The 23,090-nt window shown below is 36.3% G+C and overlaps 1 protein-coding gene across 3 annotated transcripts in view; it reads left to right on the plus strand.

The window, feature by feature from the left end:
- Positions 1 to 23,090, plus strand: part of HS2ST1 (heparan sulfate 2-O-sulfotransferase 1) — a 199,698-nt gene that overhangs the window by 151,443 nt on the left and 25,165 nt on the right. For all 3 annotated transcript variants that reach the window (XM_009001630.5, XM_002751039.6, XM_078332365.1), the window contains one exon: positions 10,076 to 10,161. In XM_009001630.5, the coding sequence (XP_008999878.1) occupies positions 10,076 to 10,161 (86 nt within the window). The remainder of the gene's footprint in view (positions 1 to 10,075; positions 10,162 to 23,090) is intronic.

Below are 23,090 nucleotides of genomic sequence, written 5' to 3' on the forward strand. Positions count from 1 at the left end.
GTTGGCCAAACCAAATAACTCTTCTATAAATGAGAAGAAACATGAGCTGTTTTTAGCTATGTGGGTCATAAAAGCTGTTCATTATGTAATATTGTTTATCTCAAGGGCAAGTATCCTAAATACTCTGTTTTTATACAGTGTGTAATAGGTTTTAAATCTTTTTGCATTATTGCTTTTCAAAATATGGTTTGGTTTAAAAGGAATATGTATTAATGCTTACATAATAATTTTAGATTTATTCAGTAGTACTTTTTAGAAACATAATGTTAATTTGTTCAATTTTAGAGTTTTGTATTAAGCATTACAAAGTTTCCTGGTAACTAGATGATGTCTGGCAATGACATCAACCATTTTTTTTTTTCATGAAATATAAATCTGGAGGAGCTCACCACATAGGACATTTATAGGCATCATGTAGTAGTGTATTTTCCCAGTTGCATTTGGATGAGATAAAGCTTCTGTTTGTCTTTTAATAACTTGTTATATATAGAAAAAAAGACAGCAAGAGGGAAGCATAAAAGCTGTATCTTAAAAGCAATTGGATTACATAATGACCAACACTTAAAAAACTGTTTCTGTGGGACAGAGTAAAAGAATACTCTTAATCATTAGCTGATGTACTTCAAAATATCAGATGGTAGTTCAAACCTGATTTTAATTAAGAGTAACTTACTTAGCAAATGTTTTTTATATACCATATCTACAATTTTGTAATTTCTTGTTCTATGTAGAAGCAGTTCTTCAACAAGTCATATTTACTGCTTCCCTTTCTTTGGTATGATGTTATCATTTTTATTTCACTTTTAATCTAGTAAGCTTCCTCTAAATGTAAGCTCTAAAAATTGTACTGGATTTCTTGAAAATAATTTTTTAAGTATTCCCTGAGCCCCATCTTATATAACATACTTTTAATTTCATATTTTGTTGTCTCTGTGTACTGTTCTTAGCTACTTTTTTTTTTTTTTTTTGAGATGGAGTTTTGCTCTGGGTGCCGAGGCTGGAGTGCAATGGAGTCATCTTGGCTCACTGCAAAACTCCGTTTCAAAAAAAAAAAAAAAAAAAAGAATTAAATGACCTATTTTGCTCTTCTTTCTTCTCTAAGAAATAGTTTCTAATCAAGTACAATTTAAAAGATGAGATCTTTATTAAATCTGCTGTCTAAAGCTTCCATGTAAAGCTCAGTTTACTCATAAAAATATTTTGAGATATAGTACGTAACCATCTTCTCTATTCCCTCACCTTCCAATCTTAGTTCAGTCTGCTTGATATCTGCCTTTAGCCCCAGCTTTCCTAGACATATTTGTACATACTATATTAGGTACTCTTCTAAACTGTTTACCTGGTTAATTATTTCAAAAATTTTAGAGGCAAAATTTTTAGTCTGGTATAAAATCATCAAGTGTATAATAGTTATATATATTCTGCTATCCTTAGAAATAGTTGTCAACTCTGCTTTTGAGTTTTTCATTTATTTATTGTGTGTGTAATAAACACAAAGATTGTACTACATTCTTTGGGGAAATATCAAAGAAACAGAAAGCATAACCACATCTTTGAAGGAGCTTATTTAAAATTTACTTGGAAACATAAAACATAAACACAGTAGCTATGAAAATGGTTAAAATAAAACATCAATTTATGGTGATCTCACTAAAATATTTAACCAAAAATGTTCTCTACCAAAATGTTTGCTTTGGGTCTAATCCTGAGAAAACAAATTAATGTTGTAGAATATTCTACAGAAAAACTATCTTTGACTTCTAAAGTGTCAGTATTATAACAACCAAAAAAGTTAGGGGGAGGCTTCTCTAGACTAGAGGAGACTAGAGAGATACGGAAACCAAATGTAATATATGGTCTGTGATCAGATTCTTGATCAAAAATGATAACATCTTTTGTTCATAGACATAGTACATGCTGAGGTAATTAGGGGTTAAAATATTAATGGCAATATTTGCTTTCAAATAGGTCAGGAAAGTTGAGTATGTATGTGCATATATAGATAAAAACGATAAACAAAAGTGACAAAATGTCAGTAATTAGTGAATCTAGGTGAAGAGTAGTCTTTCATCTTTTCTATAGTTTAGAAATTTATTTTTTAATTTAAAAAGTTGAAAAGTTAAAAGAAGGATATTAAAAGATAAACGTTTGAGAATATAAGGTATGACAAACTAAGCAATTAGAATAAGGTGTGTGCTCAGTCATTAGAGATATATTTTTGAGATGGACTTTAATTAGTTAGTAAATAGAAATTGGCAAGACACAGGTAATCAACTCTTCTGGTTGAAAAATGGAGTTTGCTCTGCTGTCATGTAAATATCTTTTTTTTTTTTTCCTTTTTTTGAGACAGAGTCTCGCTGTGTTACCCAGCCTGGAGTGCCAGTGGCACGCAGCTCACTGCAACCTCCACCTCCTGGGTTAAAGTGATTCTCCTGCCTCAGCCTCCTGAATAGCTGAAACTACAGGTGCATATCACCACGTCTGGCTAATTTTTTGTGTTCTTAGTTGCGATGGGGTTTCACTGTGTTAGCCAGGATGGTCTTGAACTCCTGACCTCATGATCTGCCCACCTTGGCCTCCCAAAGTGCTGTGATTACAGGCTTGAGCCACTGTGCCCATCCAATATCTTTACATTAGAAAACATCATGTCTTTAAAGTAGCTATACCAAATACGTGATTAGCTGCATCTTTTATGATTTTTCAAAAAAGAATTCTTTTTTGCTGTCATGTATTTAGGTCTGTGATTATATTTAACCCCTTTTGTTAAGACATTGGAAATATCTAGAATTTGTATTCTCTGAAGAACAACATAAATTTTTTTCTTTTGATTTGCTCCCAAGCCAACTTTAGGTTATCTGTGTTCGAGCCCACAGTTCACTAGGAATTGCAGATACTTTTCAAGCAGCACTTTAGATGAGCATTCTCCCCCTATAATGTGTACTCTAGTGACTAGTTAAAATGCAGATGCTTATTCAGAAGAACTAAGTTGAAGCCCAGTTTTCAATTTGTAAAAAACTCTCACTTGATGCCCAAACTAATGCTGCTAGTCTTTAAACTGCAGTTTGAGAAACAAAGATCCAGAAGATGATTCTTGGTTAGGGATATGGGAAGATGATTATTTTAGTCTTCCCAGGATTGTAAGGTTCTTATCTTCAAATTCTTATTCCTACCTCCCCTACAAAATCCACATTTCTTATGTAGACCAAGAGGCCCTTTTAAATCTAGCCCTTGTGTGCACCAACTTCTTACTCACTAGCCACCCTGGCCTTGTGTTTCATTGAATACACCAAGCCTTTCCCATTTTAAGGCCTCTGCACTTATCATTTCCTTTTAGAATGCACTTCCCCTGGCTTCTTCCATAATTGGCATCATGTTATCCATTTAAAGTTTAATGACATCCTCTTAGAAGAACCATGCCTGGCCATCCTACATGTTAAATACCTCTTCTGAGTTACTGTCTACTATATCACTCTTATTGTGTCTTTTCTGGTTATCTCTGCCTACTAATGTATATAATGGTTTGTTTACTGCTTGTCTTTTCCTCTATTATAAGATCTTTAAGAACAGGAACCTTGTCTGTCTTGTTCACTACTATATCCCCTATGTATAGAATAGTGCCTGAGAAATAGTAGGAACTATGAATTTTTGTTAAATAAATGATGAATGAATGAACAAATGGGCCAATATAGATTTTGATAGTGGTGGATGATAATAATTACTGGCAGAGTGAGCCCCTCTGATTGACAGCAGTATGAGCTATTCTTATTTCTCAGGTAGATTGGGAACCAGCTCCCTGCCCTAGACTCCTAAAACAGGTTGAGCAGCGCAGCTCCGAACTTCAGTGAAAATATGTTCGATTACTGCAATCTTTTCTTACATTTTTATCCAACCACTACTTCGTTTTCTTAGTGTAGAAAACTTTCTCCCTGGCTTAGTCTCATAAAAGTACCCACAGTCATACAAGAAATGTTTAAGTAAATGCATGAGGAGGAGTTTGGTATGTAGTAATTACTCAGTTAATAGTAGCATTCATTCAGCAGATGGTAATTACAAAGTTGGAATTTGGCCAGAATCTACCCTTTTCAGCCTCCCAAAGTGCTAGGATTATAGATGACATGCCTACTCTTTTAGATAGTGAAAACAAATGCTTTTGTGACCACAGATCATCATAATATTGAGGTTGAGCTGTGAAGAATATAGGTCAAGACACTACTGTTAGTGAGATGGATTTTTCTTAGCTTTTTTCTATAACATTAGTTCAGGTCTGATTCAACTAAAAAAATTCCAACACCATTACCTGCATTGTTTGTGTTTTTCCTAAAGGTATTACTTGCTAGCCTGACTTGAGTCATCAACTCCAACAAAAATTACGGTTTACACTTTGTTTCAGGTTAGCTTCTTTTCATGTACTATATCTGACTATTGTGTCTGAAACATTCTTCTAGGTAGCATATTTCAATCAGAGTATGAAAATTTTCTGACTGAAATCACTATAGTGGCCTTACTTCTTCTTCCCAAGCCAGAGTTTTCAGTGTCTTCAGTCTCCTTAACTTCATTTGATACTCTTAAGTTTTGCTCCTTTTTTTTTTTGCCTATCACTTTATCTTTCATTTGTGCCAAGTATAGTCAGTAAGAATCTGTAAAATGAACTCAGTAGAAGCTTGCTTACCTAATCTCAGTGCCCTCTTCTTACTCCTCTGTATTCTAGAATCTTGTCTCAAGGTCTTAGGCAGAATGCCTGGAGAAACACCAGAAGAAAACAAACTGAAAGACAAAGCAAGTAGTGCAGGGGAGGTGAGAAGGCAGGTAATGATAGAGCAGAACTGGGACTAGACTGATGAGAGAGAAAAGGTGAAGGTGAAAGAGTAGAGACTGGGTAAGTTCTGAAGAACTAAGGATTAATATTAAACGTGTAAAAGGAGAAGTGGCTGAATTAATACTTTAAAAAGAAAACTTAAAAGTACCATTTTTCAAAGAGAGTTACTTATATTATTTCCTTGGAGAAGAGTTTTGAAGAAAAGATAAAGATAATATGGAATTTCAACAGTATGTAAACGACACTTTGTTTTTTGAAACAGGGTCTCACCCTGTCGCCCAAGCTGGACCAGGCTGGAGTGCAGTGGCATGATCTTGGCTTACTGCAACCTCCACCATGTGGGTCCAAATGATTCTCTTGTCTCCGTCTCCAGAGCAGCCAGGATTACAGGCATAAGCCACCACTCCTGGCTAATTTTTTGTGTTTTAGTAGAGACGGGGTTTTACCGTGTTGCCTTGTCTAATCTCAAACTCCTGAGCTCAGGCATGAGCCACCATGCCCAGCCTAACACTTTTAAATGCTCAGACTGTTTTCTAGATTACTGTGAACCATGTTAATCATATTGACATCATTTATTTGCTTCACACTTTTTTCTTCTTCATAAAGAGAAGGTAAACCTCAGCTTAGCATCTTTTGATTTATTGCAAATTTTAAATCAGCCACAGGTATGTTAATGAAACTTTAACATATTGCCTTAGTTAAATGCTAACCAGATGAAAGACAAATACATATGCCAGATATATTACATATGTAGTCTTTATTATGCTTTTAGTTTGAGCTTAGAAAGAGATTCTGTGTGTTTTGAAGACTTTAACAATAGTAGAGGTCAGGTGCGGTGGCTCAGGCCTGTGAGCACTATGGTATTCTGCGAGACTGAGGTGGGAGGATCACTGGAGCCCAGGTGTTCCAAGAACAGTCCTGGTAACAACTCTACCAGAAAAAAAAAAACCCTTGGCTGGGCATAGTAGTGCACTCCTGCAGTGCTAGCTACTCAGGAGGCTGAGGTGGGAGGACCACTTGAACCCAGGAGTTAGAGGTTACAGTGAGTTATGATCATGCCACTACACTCTCCAGCATGGGTGACAGAATGAGATTCTGTCTCAAAAGGGGGGAAAAAAAAGAAAAGAAAAAACAGAGTCTAGAAAATTTAAAAGCAATAATAATTACCTGAATTTACCATAGATAGCATGGATTTAGGAAGTAAAATTCAAAATCTTATATAGATATTTAAACCTGGTCTCAGTCTCAACCAGGAGTACTTAGCAACCCCAGTGGTTACCCAAGATAATAAAAAGACAAGGGAACAAATGCCAAGAGTTATTGTTAAAATGGTTGTCCGGTAGGGAGTAGTGATCAGGGTGAATTGGAAGTTGATATGACAATGAAGTTAATGAATGAACTGACAAGGAAATAAACAATTGAGAGAGTTATATTAACAGAGCTTTGAGATGTTGGAGAGGTGAAGTAGTTTTGAATGACTGGATCTTAGGGATTGCCTTAGTAGTGGATGAAAGTTGAGATTTTCAATATCCAAGTTCGTTAAATCAGAATTATGATATGGGGGAGGAAGACAGAGCAAGATGGCCAAATAGAAGCTTTCAGCAATTGTCACCCCAACAGGAACATCAAATTGAAAAACTGTTCACACAAAAAAGCACCCCCACAAGAATAAAAAATCAGGGGAGCGATCATAGTACCTAATTTTAACATATTAACGAAAGAGGCACTGAAGAGGTTAGGAAACACAGTCTTGTATCACCTACACCACCTCTCCCCCATTGTCCCCTCTAGCTGCCACATGGTGCAGAAAGAGAATCTCTGCTTTGGGGAGGGGGAGGAGAGCACAGTGATTGTGGTACTTTACATTTGAACATGGTGCTGCCCTATCACATCAGAAAGTAACATGGGGCGGAGCTCAGCTGATGCCCACAGAGGGAACATTTGGACAGCTCTAGCCAGAAGTTAATCTTCCATCCCAGCAGTTGGTAACTAAGTTCCAGCAAGCCCTGCCACCATGGGCTAAAGTACTCAGGGGTCCTAAATAAATGATAAAGAAGTCAATTTAACAAGAGAATCTAAAATTTTTAAACATGTCTATCCAACACTGGAGCATCCAGATATATAAAGCAAATATTACTAGAGCTAAAGAGAGAGGGAGACCCCAATACAATAATAACTGGAGACTTGAAGACCCCTCTTTCAGCATTGGACAGATCACCCAGACAGAAAAATGAACAAAGAAACAGTCTGCAATATAGACCAAATGGACCTAATAGATATTTATGGAACATTGCATGCAGTGACTGCAGAAGACACATTCTTCTCGGCACATGGATCATTGTCAAGGATAGACCATATGTTAAGTCACAAAACAAGTCTTAAAATATTCAAAAAAATGGCCGGGCACAGGGTCTCACGCCTGTAATCCCAGCACTTTGGGAGGCAGAGGCAGATAGATCATGAGATCAGGAGTTTGGGACCAGCCTGACTAACATGGTGAAACCTCATCTCTACTAAAAATACAAAAATTAGCTGGGCATGGTGGCACACGCCTGTAATCCCAGCTACTCAGGAGGCTGAGGCAGGAGAATTGCCTGAACCTGGGAGGTGGAGGTTGCAGTGAGTCAAGATCGTGCCACTGCACTCCAGCCTGGGCAACAGAGTGAGACTTTGTCTCAAAAAAAAAAAAAAAAATTGAAACCATATCGGATATTTTCACTGATCACAATGGAATAAAACTAGAAACTTAATAGCAAGACACATGAAAATTAAACAGTGTGCTCCTGAGTGAGTGGGTCAATAAAGAAATTAAGAAGGAAATTTAACAGTTTCTTGAAAGAAATGAAAATGTACATAAAACCTACCAAAATATATGGGATACAGCAAAATCTATACTAATAGGAATGTTTATAGCAATAAGTGCCTACATCAAAAAAGTAGGAAAACTTCAAATAAACAACCTCTACTGATGGATCTTAAAAAGCTAGAAAAGCAAGAGCAAACCAAATCCGAAGTCAATAGAATAATGATGATCAGAATAGAAATAAATGAAATTGATACAAAAAGATCAGTGAAAAGTTTTTTTTTTAAGAAATAAATAAAATCAAGAAACTCTTAGCCCAAGATAAAAAGGGAGATGTTACAACTAATACCACAGAAATTCAAAGGATTGTTAGAGGCTACTATGAGCAACTACATGTCAATAAATCAAAAAAGCTAGAAGCGATAAGAAGCTTTACGGCAGTCTAGACATTATCCAGCTTCCTGGGCTTTTTTTCACTTTGTGTTGAAGGACACACTTTGGATGACATATCATTCATCCTCAGGAGAGTGTTTAGTTTAGTATTTACCATCCTTAGGAACTTGGTTGGAGGAAAAAGAATACTTGAAGTGTTATTTCTGCTGGAGTGTTTGACCATAGTATACTCCAAGCTTGTGCTATGATCTTCCCTGCTATTTAGTATATAACACTATTTTCTCAGACCTCAATGTAGCATTTTTCATTTCCCTCCTATATCACCACGTCCACATTAAATCTCAGCTTCTGAAAAACAGAGGTGAGTTGCTATATATGTCTTAAGCTCCCTTTAGCCACTGCCTTCAACTCCTTAGTCTCTTTGCCTTCTTTTTCCTCTCATTTTTGGCTGAAATACTACAACTGATTTTCATAGAACCAAAGGTTTATATGAAATAATATATCATTAACTGGCAGTTATAAAGACTTTTCATATTTAACATGTAAAGTATTTTAAGGATTCAGGCTCTGGATTATTTAATTTTGTATTTTGTTTCTGTTTCATGTGCAATTTGGTATTTTCATTCTGTTTGGTGCCTTAGTTGAAGAATCAGAACATGAAAACCTCGAATCACATTTATTTGGCTCTTTCAGTTTCAATGGAGAAAAAATGGAAAATATCTGCTAAAATTACATTGTATATTTTCGAATGCAATCTAATTTTACCTGCAATTCATTTTTCAGATTTTATTTTAAGGGTGTATATGTGTGTGGAGAGGCCAAGTAAGGCTTATACCATATCCATTCTAAAAGCTTCATAACTTTTCTTAGCATATGAGTTATTAATGCTTCCCCTAAAAGATAAATTTTCCCAGAACCCTTCCTTTTTCTGTAGTTCACATTCTCTGACATAATGGCTGTATCTGCACTGTTTTTCCTTCCTCACCTACCAATAGGCTTAAGTAGGAGGCAGCTATCATCATTCATTGATATTATTGAGTGTAATGTAGTATGAAATGTTTGAGATTATCTCCATGTGACTGTCCCTATTCTATGATGTAAATGAAAGATTGATAAATTGTCAGAATTATGCAATTGACAATTCTGTGTTTGAGAAGGCTGAAGTCACAGCTTGCAGATGCTTTCAGTGCAGTATAGGTTGGTGGACCTCACTGCCCCCATTTTCTGCACTGTATATAGGTTCTAAAAGAGATTCTTAACCACTTGCTACTTATCATGCAGATTTGCTTATCAAAAATGTATACCATTTCTTTGAGAAAGTGTGTATAACTGCTTTGCAGCTAGTTATCCTTAGGTTTATTAAATTCCATATTAACCAGCTATTAGACATTTAAAAATATATACATAGAATTTTTTATATTAGTTAACTTTTTGTAAACTCTAATTCCAGTAAATTAAATAATATTTAGAACCTTTAAATATTTTGACCTGTATTACATCTCTAATTTCATTAATGTTTTTGTCAACAGACTTGTGCTGTCTGCTCTTAATTAACTCGTAAATATCTTCTATCAACCATCTTTTTAAAAATCATTTTGGATTAAAGATGACTTCATATTTGTTGAGTCATTAATAAAAATAAACTTTTATGAAGAGCAAGCCTCTGAGAAGAAAACATTTGATATGCTGGAATGTCCCTGTATTGCCTGCTTTAGCATGTGTGTTGGCAGGGTGTAGATATACACACCCCCACAACGATCCTCCTCCCACCCTATGTAAATGTACTCACTGTACAGCATTGTAAAGGATTTCATTATGCGATTTTGTTTTCAGAATTATCTTTCACTCTTTTCTGAGTATGATAATAGTGGCTGTATCTATGATGAATTTTAGTAGTTGTAGATGACACTGTACTTTCCTTAGTCCAAACCTGTGTTTCAAGCTCTGAAAAACAGAGAAAAGTGGTGTAAGTGGTTTTTAAATTCCTAACTTGGAAATATTTTGTTATCATCAGATTTCATATTCTTTAAATTGTACATAATGAGTGTGTTCTCCCTTTTTAGGTGCGCTTTGTAAAGAATATAACTTCCTGGAAAGAGATGAAACCAGGATTTTATCATGGACACGTTTCTTACTTGGATTTTACAAAGTAAGTTACACTAAAATAACACACTAAAGAATGCTTTGTACTTTAGTAACCTAAAAAAGAATAAATTCATTAAATTGTTACGATTTCCTAATAAAGAAATGTACTGACTTGCCTTTGCCAGTTTTAGTTATTTAAATATACCTTCTTAGTGTTTTACTGCCCTCTAGTGTTCATAAATTGGCAGTTCTCATTAATTATATATTAGGTTTTCCTCTTTAAAGTTATTTATTATTATTGTATGTATGTGTCCAACCAGAATGACAGTATTTAAGGAGAGCTCAAGTTTTAGCCTAGAGTCCAGATTATGGCTTACCACATCATTGACTGAGAAAGCAAAAAAGCTCTCACTAAGTTATTGGTGCTCCATTGTGTCTGCTTCTCAGCCAAGACATAATGAAATGTACGCTTCCCTTGGCTACCTTATTTTAGCTTTAAAATTATGATGTATTACAAGACTTAGAAAAAAACTAATGATTGTCTTTTAGTTGAATTTGCCTGTTATTAGAGATAAGTCTCACCCCATATTCTTGGGGAAAAGAGAGATACTTCTATCATCATTCATTCTCTCTCACACAGACACAGACACACATACACAGACACACACACACACACACACAGACTCTCTCTTTCTCTCTCTCTCTCTCTCTCTCTCTCTCTCTCTCTCTCTCTCTCTCTCTCTCTCTCTCTGTCTCTCTCTCTGTCTCTCCTGGACTCAGGTCTTCCCGCCTCATTCTCCCAAAGTGCTGAGATTATAGGCATGAGCCACTGTGCTCGGCCTCTGTCATATTAACAGTTCTCCCAAGAAAGGTTCGGAAAACTATACACCTACTCACAAGCACTGTTTTCGAAACTGTAGTTCGTAAAACTATATGCTTACTATTCAAGCATTATGTGGCTTTCTGTAAAGTCTGTGCTACATTAAGTATTAATCAGAAAACTAGTTAAACATAATCTTGAACTTTTTTTGTAGTACACATAGTACCATTATAGTAAACCTCAAATCCAAATGCTTTCCCAGGATTATGCATTAACTTCAAAATCACTAAACAAAATTTTTTTTATTATTTAAGCTTAGACATGTTAATTCAGTTTTTAAATTAGCTGTTGTGATTTCAGAGTAACACACCTTGATGTATTGGTCAACTTTAAAAGATATTTTTGATAAAATTTTAAAATAAAAGTGATATCCCATGCTCAGTTTTACTTCTTAAATTTGAAAAGAAAAAGTAGATTGAAATATTACTGATTCAAATTGGTAATTAATCTTAACATTTTGGGAAATCATGTAATTAAAAAATAATCACCCAAATATTGCATACATAAAATGATATATTCTTGTTTCTAGTTCCTCTCACAGTACTCAAGGTCTTTCGATAAAATTGTACCTTTAAAGTTAGTTGTGCATTTTTCTATAAATAATTCATATTGCAATACTGAAAGTATTTTATAGGCAGCTTTAAAATAAACTAATCACTTTTTCTTTGCATAGGCATTGGACCAATTTCACAAGCTCCGTTCATGTGCCTATTTTCCCTCAGGGCTGCATTATCCTTGAATTGAATGTTTGTTGCCCTTTCACCTAAATGATTTATTCTTTCCACACACAGCTTGGTTTCTAATACTCTAGGTTTTCATTATTAAAATTATATATTGAGTGCTTTCGCTTTTGGCAAAGTCTTGCACTTAGAACAAAGCTCTGATATATGCTGAGGTTCTTTTAGTTGAAAAATATAAAGCTTTTTGAAGAGATTAATCTCTTATTAAATACTGACATGAATTTTTAAGGGTTTGAATATTTTATAGTGAGTCTTATGGGAAGCAAAAAGCATTGTGAAAATTTTTTATAGATTTTGACAAGATTTTAAACAAATACCTAAACAAAATCAGCGTAGGTGAAATGTATTTCGATGTATCTATATAGTCAGGAACTGTTGTAGATTTAACTAGTATCCTCAGAGTCGTCCCTGGTATGTCCAGGTATCAGTTCCTAGACTGCCTGAGTGTATAAAAATCACATACTCAAGTCCTTCTGCTGGCTTGGCGAAACCTACGAATTTGAAAGTTGGCCCTTCTTATACACGGGTTTCACATCTCTCAAATAATGTATCTGTTTGGTTGAAAAAAATCTATGTATACATAGACCTTGCAGGTCAGACTCGTGTTGTTCAACGGCCAATTGTACTTTATTCTTCAACACAGTATTCTTGACTGGCATAGTACTTTGTGGAATCCACTAAATTACTTGCTTTTGGGAGAAAGTGGTGAATTTGTCAAAAGAATTATTTAATCACATGGTTTTTTAACTTAGCGGAGACATTAAAAGGAGTATAGGCCCCAAGAAACTTAGGAAATAAGATAGAGAAATAAAAAATGAAAGCTCCTTTCTAGTTTAGACTGACCACTAAGAAATATACATTATATTTGCAAGCTTCTCTACTCAAGCCATGTTTTAATTAAATATATTTGTTTTTTATTGAACTTTAGAATATTAACAAAAATATCTTTTTTACATTTTTGCATTCCATCTTTGCTCCTTTTTGTCTGAATCTTATTTGATTTTTTAAAAGCATATTTCCTAGTTTTTCCTTTCCATTTTCCCCCTTAATGTTATGTTTTGTTTTCTTTTTAATTGGTGGATGAGACAATTTTAAAATAATTTACATATGATAAATTATTATCATAAATTTGAAAATTTCCAGTTTAAAATTGCATATAGGTTGAACATTTTCAAAATGTTGTAGTATGCAGGAAATATAAAATAGAATATGTTGCAGTTCTTGACCTTAATGAGTTCACTGAAATCTTATTTTTTTCTGAAACTATCATGTTTGATTATAAATAGTAAAATATCACAGATTTTGCTGTTTTTATAAAATATTACAGATTTTCTTTCATTCATGTGAGGTAAATGAAGTTCCTAAAATATCTTCTTACTTTTAAATGTATACTATTCATTTTTCAATAGCATCTATTATCCCATTTTGATTTTCTTCAAACTTCAGAAAATTCAAATGTTAAACGTCTCTTTCAAAAACACTTCTTCAGTAATAAACATTTTCATTTATAATGAATAATGATCAACTAAAAGAACACTTTTAATGATGTACTTTCTTTCAGACTCTGCTAAGATTTTTTATGATTTAGCTACCTCAGAGTCATATGTCAGCATCGGTCTTGAAAGGTATATGAAAATTATTTTTGATGTAACAGTTTATTCAGGCACATACCAGGTATGTACATTTGTGGTTGTCCCCAGAAATGAGAATGAGTTCTCATTGCTGTCATTTTGGTATCTCCATATTGCTTCTAGTACCATTTTCAGAACAAGCGAATGTTCTGAATCAGTAAAGAAGCAGATATGTCACGACAAGAAACAACTAGATCCTTCATTAGGTCTAAAATTCTAAACAATAATCAAGTGACAACATTTTAGGCCTAAATAGAATTAGTTAATATATAGATTCATGTGAGATTGTTCTTTCTACTAATACTTCTCTGCTAAACCAGATGACGTTTGCACAATTTTCTACAACTTTCAACAAATATGTCCCAACATTGTAGATATTTTAGAAAATTATTTTAATCATGCAAGACAATATGTGGGAGTTGCCTTGTACTATTAGCTCTTTCTATAGCATTGATCCTATAGACTGCTAAGAAGCAATCTGTAGGCTGGGCTCGGTGGCTCACACCTGTAATCCCAGCACTTAGGGAGGCCAAGAAGGGCAGATCACGAGGTCAAGAGATCGAGACCATCCTGGCCAACATGGTGAAACACTGTCTCTACTGAAAATACAAAAATTAGGTAGGCGTGGTGGTGCACACCTGTAGTCCCAGCTACTTGGGTGGCTAAGGCAGGAGAATCAATTGAACCCGGGAGGCAGAGGTTGCAGTGAGCCAAGATCATGCCACTGCACTCCAGCCTGGTGATAGCATGAGACTCTGTCTCAAAAAAAACAAATAAACAAAAGCAGTATCTGAAGTCCATCTCTGAAGTCAGACATATCTGCTGTTAAATCCACTCAGACTCCTTGCTAGCTGTGTGATCTCAGCCACATTGCTTCAGATCTTTGAGCTTCAGTGTCCTGTTTTTAATTTGAGAATAATTAAAGTAATTACTTCATGGGGGGCGGTGGTGAGGATTAAATGTGATAATGTAGATGAAGCACTTAGTTCTGTGTCTCACACAGAGCAGTGTTAATGATTCTTTCTAAAATTCTTTTTTCAGTTACCATATTGTTTTAACTGATGTTTTAAAATTCTTTTTTCAGTTACCTTGTCTTAACTGGTGTTTTCTTCTTCTCCTTGTCTGAATCTCTGCTGTTCCTTATTTCCAACTCTTAAGCATTGTATAAGACTCTTTCTTTGCCTCCATTATTCTCTTTTGGAAGGTTTACACATTTTTATCTGTCATTTTTATCTTGTCATCCAAACAAGGAACTTTTGAGTAATCTTAGACAACTTTTTTTTTTAATCACCACCTATATCTTGTCAGTCAGCAAGTCTTTTGGGTGTCTTTCATTTAACATGATGCTTTCGACATTCGTCTAATACATATCAGTAGTTACTTCCTTACTAAGTAGTATTTTGTTGTATGAGTGTACTTCGATTTTGATCCATTCACCAGTTTCTGGATATTGAGGTTGTTTATGGCATTTGGTGATTATGAATAAAGCTGTTAAAACATTTGCATACAGGTTTCGTGTGGACATATGTCTTAACTTCTCTTGGATAAAAACCTAAAAGTGGGATTGCTGAATTCTATGGTAACTTAATAAGAAACTGCCAAACTGTTTTCCCAAGTGATTGTATCATTTTGCCACCAAACCAGCATTGTTTTAAGCATTCCAGCTGTTGTGTATACTCACTAGCATTTGAAATTGTTAGACTTGATCTTTATTTCAAAACTTGAGCCATTCTAATAGGTACACAGTTGAAGAATGCCCTTTTTAAGACATAAATTACTTTAAAAATCATTTGTTTACAACATTATCATCAATGAGACCAACAAATAGCAACAGGTCATTCACTGTTTTGGATACAGGACAGTGGGACCTTGCTACTAGGATTTGAAAGTTTCTATGAAGCTTGAGGGCTAAGAGAGTCCAGAATAACTATGCACAAGGTATAAATGTCTCCAGCAAGATTGATGCATAAGTGGAGGAGTTAAATTTAGTATGAAGCAAAAAAATCTCAAAACATAATGTTTCCCAAAGGCCATCCAGCCCTCTTTCATGTTCATCACCTCCCTTTTAGACTTTTTCTAGCCATTGACAAGGTTCCTTACAAATGTTCTGAGTGTGCAGTTGATCTTTTAACCATTATTGTTGTTCATTTGCATATTGATACTGTTCATTTGACAAGCTGTTGATAGAGTGTAATTGTAAAAAATGAGTCTAGTTTATGTTCTTTGCTTTGTCACGCTTTATATGCTGACATGGCAAGAATTAAGTTCCTAAAATATCTTCCTACCAACGTCTGCTCAGATTATATCTTTTCCTTTCTGATTTTCATTTGCAGATTCCTACGAAATATGTTCTTCTTTATCCAGGAAGATCATGTTCTAAAAGATCAACAATAATTTATTTTCTGCTAGTAGAAATGGGTTTTTACTCTTCTACCTGAGCTTTTCTGAGAAATAACTGAAATGACTGACCGGAGTTAAAGGTGGAGTGGAGTCTGACCACAGAACTTACTCTTCCTCCTTTACAAACTACCTGGTTGGCAAAATAGTAAAACCAACAAACCTCGTTACCTCTTGTTTTCCAACTGGCTGAGCTGAGTGTGGCTCAGATCCTTTTTTTTTTTTTTGAGACGGAATCTCGCTCTTTCCCAGGCTGGAGTGCAGTGGTGGGATCTCAGCTCACTGCAACCTCTGCCTCCCAGGTTCAAGTGACTCTCCTGTCTTAGTCTTCTGAGTAGCTAGGATTACAGGCACACACCACCACGCCCAGCTAATTTTTCTATTTTTTTAAAATATATATATATATATATATTTTTTTTTTTTTTTTTTAATTGCATTTTAGGTTCTGGGGTACATGTAAAGACATGCAGGATTGTTGCATGGGTACATACATGGCAATATGGTTTGCTGCCTCCATCCCCATCACCTATATCTGGCATTTCTCCCCATGTTATCCCTCCCCAACTCCCTACTCCCTACTGTCCCTCTCGTAGTCCCCTGCAACAGACCTCACTGTGTGATGCTCCCCTCACTGTGTCCATGTGTTCTCATTGTTCAACACCTGCCTGTGAGTGATAACATGTGGTATTTGATTTTCTGTTATGTCAGTTATCTGAGAATGATGGTTTCCAGCTTCATCCACATCCCAACAAAGGACATGAACTCATCATTTTTTATGACTGCATAGTATTCCATGGTGTATATGTGCCACATTTTCCCTGTCCAGTCTATCATTGATGGGCATTTGGGTTGGTTCCAAGTCTTTGCTATAGTAAACTGTGCTGCAGTGAACATTTGTGTGCATGTTTCCTTATAATAGAACAATAATCCCTTGGATATATACCCAGTAATGGGATTGCTGGGTAAAAGGAATTTCCATTTCTAGGTCCTTGAAGAATTGTCACACAGTCTTCCACAATGGTTGAACTAATTTACACTCCCACCAACAGTGTAAAAGTGTTCCTGTTTCTCCACATCCTCTCCAGCATCTGTCTCCAGATTTTTAAATGGTCACCATTCTAACTGGCATGAGATGGTATCTCATGTGGTTCTGATTTGCATTTCTCTAATGACCAGTGATGATGAGCATTTTTTCATGTGTTTCTTGGCCTCATATATGTCTTCTTTTGAAAAGTGTCTGTTCATATCCTTTGCCCACTTTTGAATGGGTTTGTTTTTCTTGTAAATCTGTTTTAGTTCTTTGTAGGTTTTGGATGTAAGTCCTTTGTCGGATGGGTAGATTGCGAAAATTTTTTCCCATTCTATTGGTTGCTGGTTCACTCTAATGATTGTTTCTATTGCTGTACAGAAGCTCTGGAGTTTAATTAGATCCCATTTGTCTATTTCGGCTTTTTTTTGCCAATGCTTTTGGTGTTTTAGTCATGAAGTCCTTGCCTATGCCTGTATCCTGAATGGTTTTGCCTAGATTTTCTTCTAGGGTTTTTATGGTGTTAGGTCTTATGTTTTTTTTTTCTTTTTTTTTTTAATTGCATTTTAGGTTTTGGGGTACATGTGAAGAACATGCAACATTGTTGCATAGGTACACACATTGTAGTGTGATTTGCTGCCTTCCTCCCCATCACCTATATCTGGCATTTCTCCCCATGCTATCTCTCCCCAACTCCCCACTCTCCACTGTCCCTTCCCTGTTTCCCCCCAACAGACCTCAGTGTGTGATGCTCCCCTCCCTGTGTCCATGTGTTCTGATTGTTCATTACTCACCTATGAGTGAGAACATGCGATGTTTGATTTTCTGTTCTTGTGTCAGTTTGCTGAGAATGATGGTTTCCAGTTTCATCCATGTCCCTTCAAAAGACATGAACTCATCGTTTTTGATGGCTGCATAATATTCCATGGTGTATGTGTGCCACATTTTCCCTGCCCAGTCTATCATCGATGGGCATTTGGGTTTAGTCCAGTTCTTTGCTATTGTAAACTGTGCTGCAGTGAACATTTGTGTGCATGTGTCCTTATAGTAGAATGATTTATAATCCTCTGGATATATATCTAGTAATGGGATTGCTGGGTCAAATGGAATTTCCGTTTCTAGGTCCTTGAGGAATCGCCACACAGTCTTCCACAATGGTTGAACTAATTTACACTCCCACCAGCAGTGTAAAAGTGTTCCTATTTCTCCACATCCTCTCTGTCATCTGTTGTCTCCAGATTTTTTAATGATCACCGTTCTAATTGGTGTGAGATGGTATCTCAGTGTAGTTTTGATTTGCATTTCTCTAATGACCAGTGATGATGAGCATTTTTTCATGTGTTTGTTGGCCTCATGTATGTCTTCTTTTGTAAAGTGTCTGTTCATATCCTTCGCCCACTTTGGAATGGGCTTCTTTGTTTTTTTCTTGTAAATCTGTTTTAGTTCTTTGTAGATTCTGGATATCAGCCCTTTGTCAGATGGGTAGACTACAAAATTTTTTCCCATTCTGTTGGTTGCCAAGTCACTCTAATGACTGTTTCTTTTGCTGTGTAGAAGCTGTGGAGTTTGATCAAGATCTGGTATTATGTTTAAGTCTTTAATCCAACTGGAGTTACTTTTAGTGTAAGGTGTCAGGAAGGGGTCCAGTTTCTGCTTTCTGTACATGGCTATCCAGTTTTCCCAACACCGTTTATTAAACAGGGAATTCTTTCCCCATTGCTTGTTTTTGTGCGGTTTGTCAAAGATCAGATGATTGTAAATGTGTGGCATTGTCTCTGAGGCCTCTGTTCTGTTCCATTGGTCTATATCTCTGTTTTGGTGCTGGTACCATGCTGTTTTGATTACAGTAGCCTCTTAGTATAGTTTAAAGTCAGATAGCACGATACCTCCAGCTTTGTTCTTTTTGCTTAGAATTGACTTGGCTATGTGGGCTCTCTTTTGGTTCCATATGAAGTTTAAGGTATTTTGTTACAGTTCTGTGAAGAAGGTCATTGCTAGCTTGATGGGGATAGCACTGAATCTATAAATTACTTTGGGCAGTATGGCTGTTTTCACAATATTGATTCTTCCTAACCATGAGCATGGAATGTTTATCTGTTTGTGTCCTCTCTTATTTTGTTGAGCAGTGGTTTGTAGTTCTCCTTGAAGAGGTCCTTTACATCCTTTGTTAGTTGTATTCCTAGGTATTTTATTCTCTTTGTAGCAATTGTGAATGGCAGTTCGTTCTTGATTTGGCTCTCTTTAGGTCTGTTATTGGTGTAGAGGAATGCTTGCGATTTTTGAACATTGATTTTGTATCCTGAGACTTTGCTGAAGTTGCTTATCAGTTTCAGAGGATTTTGGGCAGAAACGATAGGGTCTTCTAAACATACAATCATATAGTCTGCAAACGGAGATAATTTGACTTCCTTCTTTCCTAATTCAATACCCTTTATTTCTTTTTCTTGATCGATTGCTCTGGCTAGAACTTCTAATACTATATTGAATAGGAGTGGTGAGAGAGGGCATCCTTGTCTAGTGCCAGATTTCAAACTAGAATGGGCTTCTAGTTTTTGCCCATTCAATATCACATTGTCTGTGGGTTTGTCATAAATAGCTTTTATTATTTTGAGTTATGTTCTGTCAATACCTAGTTTATTCAGAGTTTTTAGCGTAAAGGGCTGCTGAATTTTATCAAAGGACTTCTCTGCAACTGTTGAGATAATCACATGGTTTTTGTCTTTGGTTCTGTTTATGTGGTGAATTACATTTATAGACTTGGGTATGTTGAACCAGCCTTGCATTCCCAGGATGAAGCCTACTTGATTGTGATGGATAATCTTTTGGGCATGCTGTTGCAATCCGTTTACCAGTATTTTATTGAAGAGTTTTGCATCTATGTTCATCATGGATATTGGCCTGAAGTTTTCTTTTCTTGTTGAGTCTCTGCCAGGTTTTGGTATCAGGATGATGTTGGTCTCACAAAATGATTTGAGGAGGATTCCCTCTTTTTGGATTGTTTGGAATAGTTTCAGAAGGAGTCATACCAGCTCCTCTTTGTATGTCTGGTAGAATTCAGCTGTGAAACCATCTGGACCTGGGCTTTTTTTGTGTGGTAGGCTCTTAATTGCTGCCTCAACTTCAGCCCTTGTTATTGATCTATTCAGGGTTTCAATTTTTTCCTGGTTTAGGCTTGGGAGGGTGTAAGTGTCCAGGAATTTATCCATTTCTTCCAGGTTTACTGGTTTATGTGCATAGCATTGTTTGTAGTAACCTCTGATGGTGGTTTGTATTTTTGTGGAATCTGTGGTGATACCCCTTTATCATTTTTTATTGCATCTATTTGATTCTTCTCTCTTTTCTTTTTTATTAATCTGGCTAATGGTCTATTTTGTTTATCTTTTCAAAAACCAGCTCCTGGATTCATTGAGTTTTTGAAGGGTTTTTTTGTGTCTCTGTCTCTTTCAGTTCTGCTGTGATCTTAGTTATTTCTTGTCTTTTGCTTACTTTTGAGTTTTTTTTATCTTGCCCCTCTAGCTCTTTCCTTCCCGGGACAGAACACCTGGGGGAAAAAGGCAGTTATGAGTTTCACTGCAGCAGACTTAAACGTACCTCTCCAGCAGCTCTGAACAGAATAATGGAGCTCACAGCTCAGCACTTGAGCTCCTATAAGGGAGCTCAAGCTGTCTCCTCAAGCAGCTCCCTGACCCTCGTATAATCAAAGAGACACCTCATAAGGAGAGCTCAGGCTGACATCTTGCGGGTATCCTTCTGGGACAAAGTTAACAGAAGAAGAAACTGGCAGCAACCCTTACTGTTCTGCAGCTGCTGCAGGTTATCCCCAGGCAAGAATAGTCTAGAGTGGACCTCCAGCAGTCCTACAGCAGGGGGGCCTAACTGTTAGAAGGACAACTAAGAAAGAAATAACTTTATCAGCAACAAAATGGACATCCACTCAGAGACCCCATCTGGAAGTCACCAACCACAAAGGTCACAGGTAGATAAATCCACAAAGATGGGAAGAAACCAGTGCAAAAAGGATGAAAATACCCAAAACCAAGGATGCCTCTCCTCCTCCAAGAGATCACAACTCCTCACCAGCAAGGGAACAAGGCTGGATGGAGAATTAGTCTGATGAATTGACAGAAACAGGCTTCAGAAGGTGGGTAATACCAAATTTCTCTCAGCTAAAACAACATGTTCTAACCCAATGCAAAGAAACTAAGAACCTTGAAAAAGTTTTGACGAAATGCTAGTGAGAATAAACAGCTTAAAGAGGAATATAAATGAATTGATGGAGCTGAAAAACAACATGAGAACTTCACAAAGCATACACAAGTTTCAATAGCCAAATCGACCAAGCAGAAGAAAGGATATCAGAGATTGAAGATAAGCTCGATGAAATAAAACGAGAAGGCAAGATTAGAGGAAAAAGAGTATAAAGAAATGAACAAAGCCTCCAAGAAATATGGGATTATGTGAAAATACCTAATCTACGTTTGATAGGTGTACCTGAATGTGAGGGAGAGAATGAATCCAAGTCGGAAAACACTCTTTGGGATATTATCCAGGAGAACTTCCCCAACCTAGCAAGGCAGGCCAACATTCAAGTCCAGGAAATACAGAGAACACCACAAAGATATTCCTCAAGAAGAGCAACCCAATGCACATAATCATGATTCACCAGGGTTGAAATGAAGGAAAAAATGCTAAGGGTAGCCAGAGAGAAAAGTTGGGTTACCCACAAAGGGAAGCCCATCAGACTCACAGCAGATCTCTCACCAGAAACCCTACAAGCCAGAAGAGAGTGGGGGCCAATATTCAATATCCTTAAAGAAAAGAACTTTTAACCTAGAATTTCATATCCAGCCAAGCTAGGCTTCATAAGCAAAGGAGAAATAAAATACTTTATGAACAAGCAATTGCCCAGAGATTTCATCACCACCAGGCCTGCTTTTCTGGAGCTCCTGAAAGAAGCACTAAACATAGAAAGAAACAACCAGTGCCAGCCACTCCAAAGATGTACCAAATGGTAAAGAGCATTGACACAGTGAAGAAACTGCGCCAACTAATGGGCAAAACAACCATCTAGCATCAAAATGGCAGGATAAAATTCACAGATAACAATATTAACCTTAAATGTCAATGGGCCAAATGCCCCAGTCAAAAGACACAGACTGACGAATTAGATAAAAAGTCAAAACCCGTCAGTGTGCTGTATCCAGGAAACCCATCTCACTTGCAAGTCTACATATAGACTCAAAATAAAGGGATGGAGGAAGATCTACCATGCAAAGGAGAGCAAAAAAAAAAAAATCAGGAGTTGCAATCCTAGTCTCTGATAAAATAGACTTTAAACCAACAAAGATCAAAAGAGACAAAGAAGGGCATTACATAGTGGTAAAAGGATCAATGCAACAAGAAGAGCTAACGATCCTTAATATATACACGCCCAATACAGGAGCACGCAGATACATAAAGCAAGTTCTTAATGACCTACAAAGAAACTTAGACTCCCACACAATAATCGTGGGAGACTTTAACACACCGCTGTCAATATTAGACAGATCAACGAGACAGAAAATTATCAAGGATATCCAGGACTTGTACTCAGACCTGGACCAAGTAAACCTAATAGACATTTACAGAACTTTCCACCCCAAATCCACAGAATATACATTCTTCTCAGCACAACATCACACTTACTCTTAAATTGACCACATAATTGGAAGTAAATCACTCCTCAGCAAATGCAAAAGAACGGAAATCATAACAAACAGTCTTTCAGACCACAGTGCAATCAAATTAGAACTCAGAATTCAGAAACTAACTCAGAACCACACAACTTCATGGAAACTGAACGAATGGCTCTTGAATGCTGTCTGGATAAACAGTGAAATGAAGGCAGAAATAAAGATGTTCTTCAAAACCAACGAGAACGAAGACGTAACGTACCAGAATCTCTAGGACACATTTAAAGTAGTGTCTGGAGGGAAATTTATATCAATAAATGCCCACATGAGAAGCAAGGAAAGATCTAACATTGACACCCTATCATCAGAATTTTTGTATTTTTAGTAGAGATGGGATTTCATTGTGTTGGTCATGCTGGTCTCAAATTCCTGACCTCGTGATATGCCTGCCTCAGCCTCCCAACCAGATGTTATTTTTAATCATGCCCATTATCTGTTATGATCTTTTGCCTCCAGCTCTTTGGGTCTACATAACTGTTCCCTAAGTTGCATATAATTATTCCTATCCATTTTCAAAATGATTTCACAGATTATATCTCATTAAAATCATGCTTCTTAATAAATGCCACCCAAAGCCAATCCACAG

Source organism: Callithrix jacchus, chromosome 7, assembly GCF_049354715.1.
Source record: "Callithrix jacchus isolate 240 chromosome 7, calJac240_pri, whole genome shotgun sequence".
Lineage (NCBI taxonomy): Eukaryota > Metazoa > Chordata > Mammalia > Primates > Cebidae > Callithrix > Callithrix jacchus.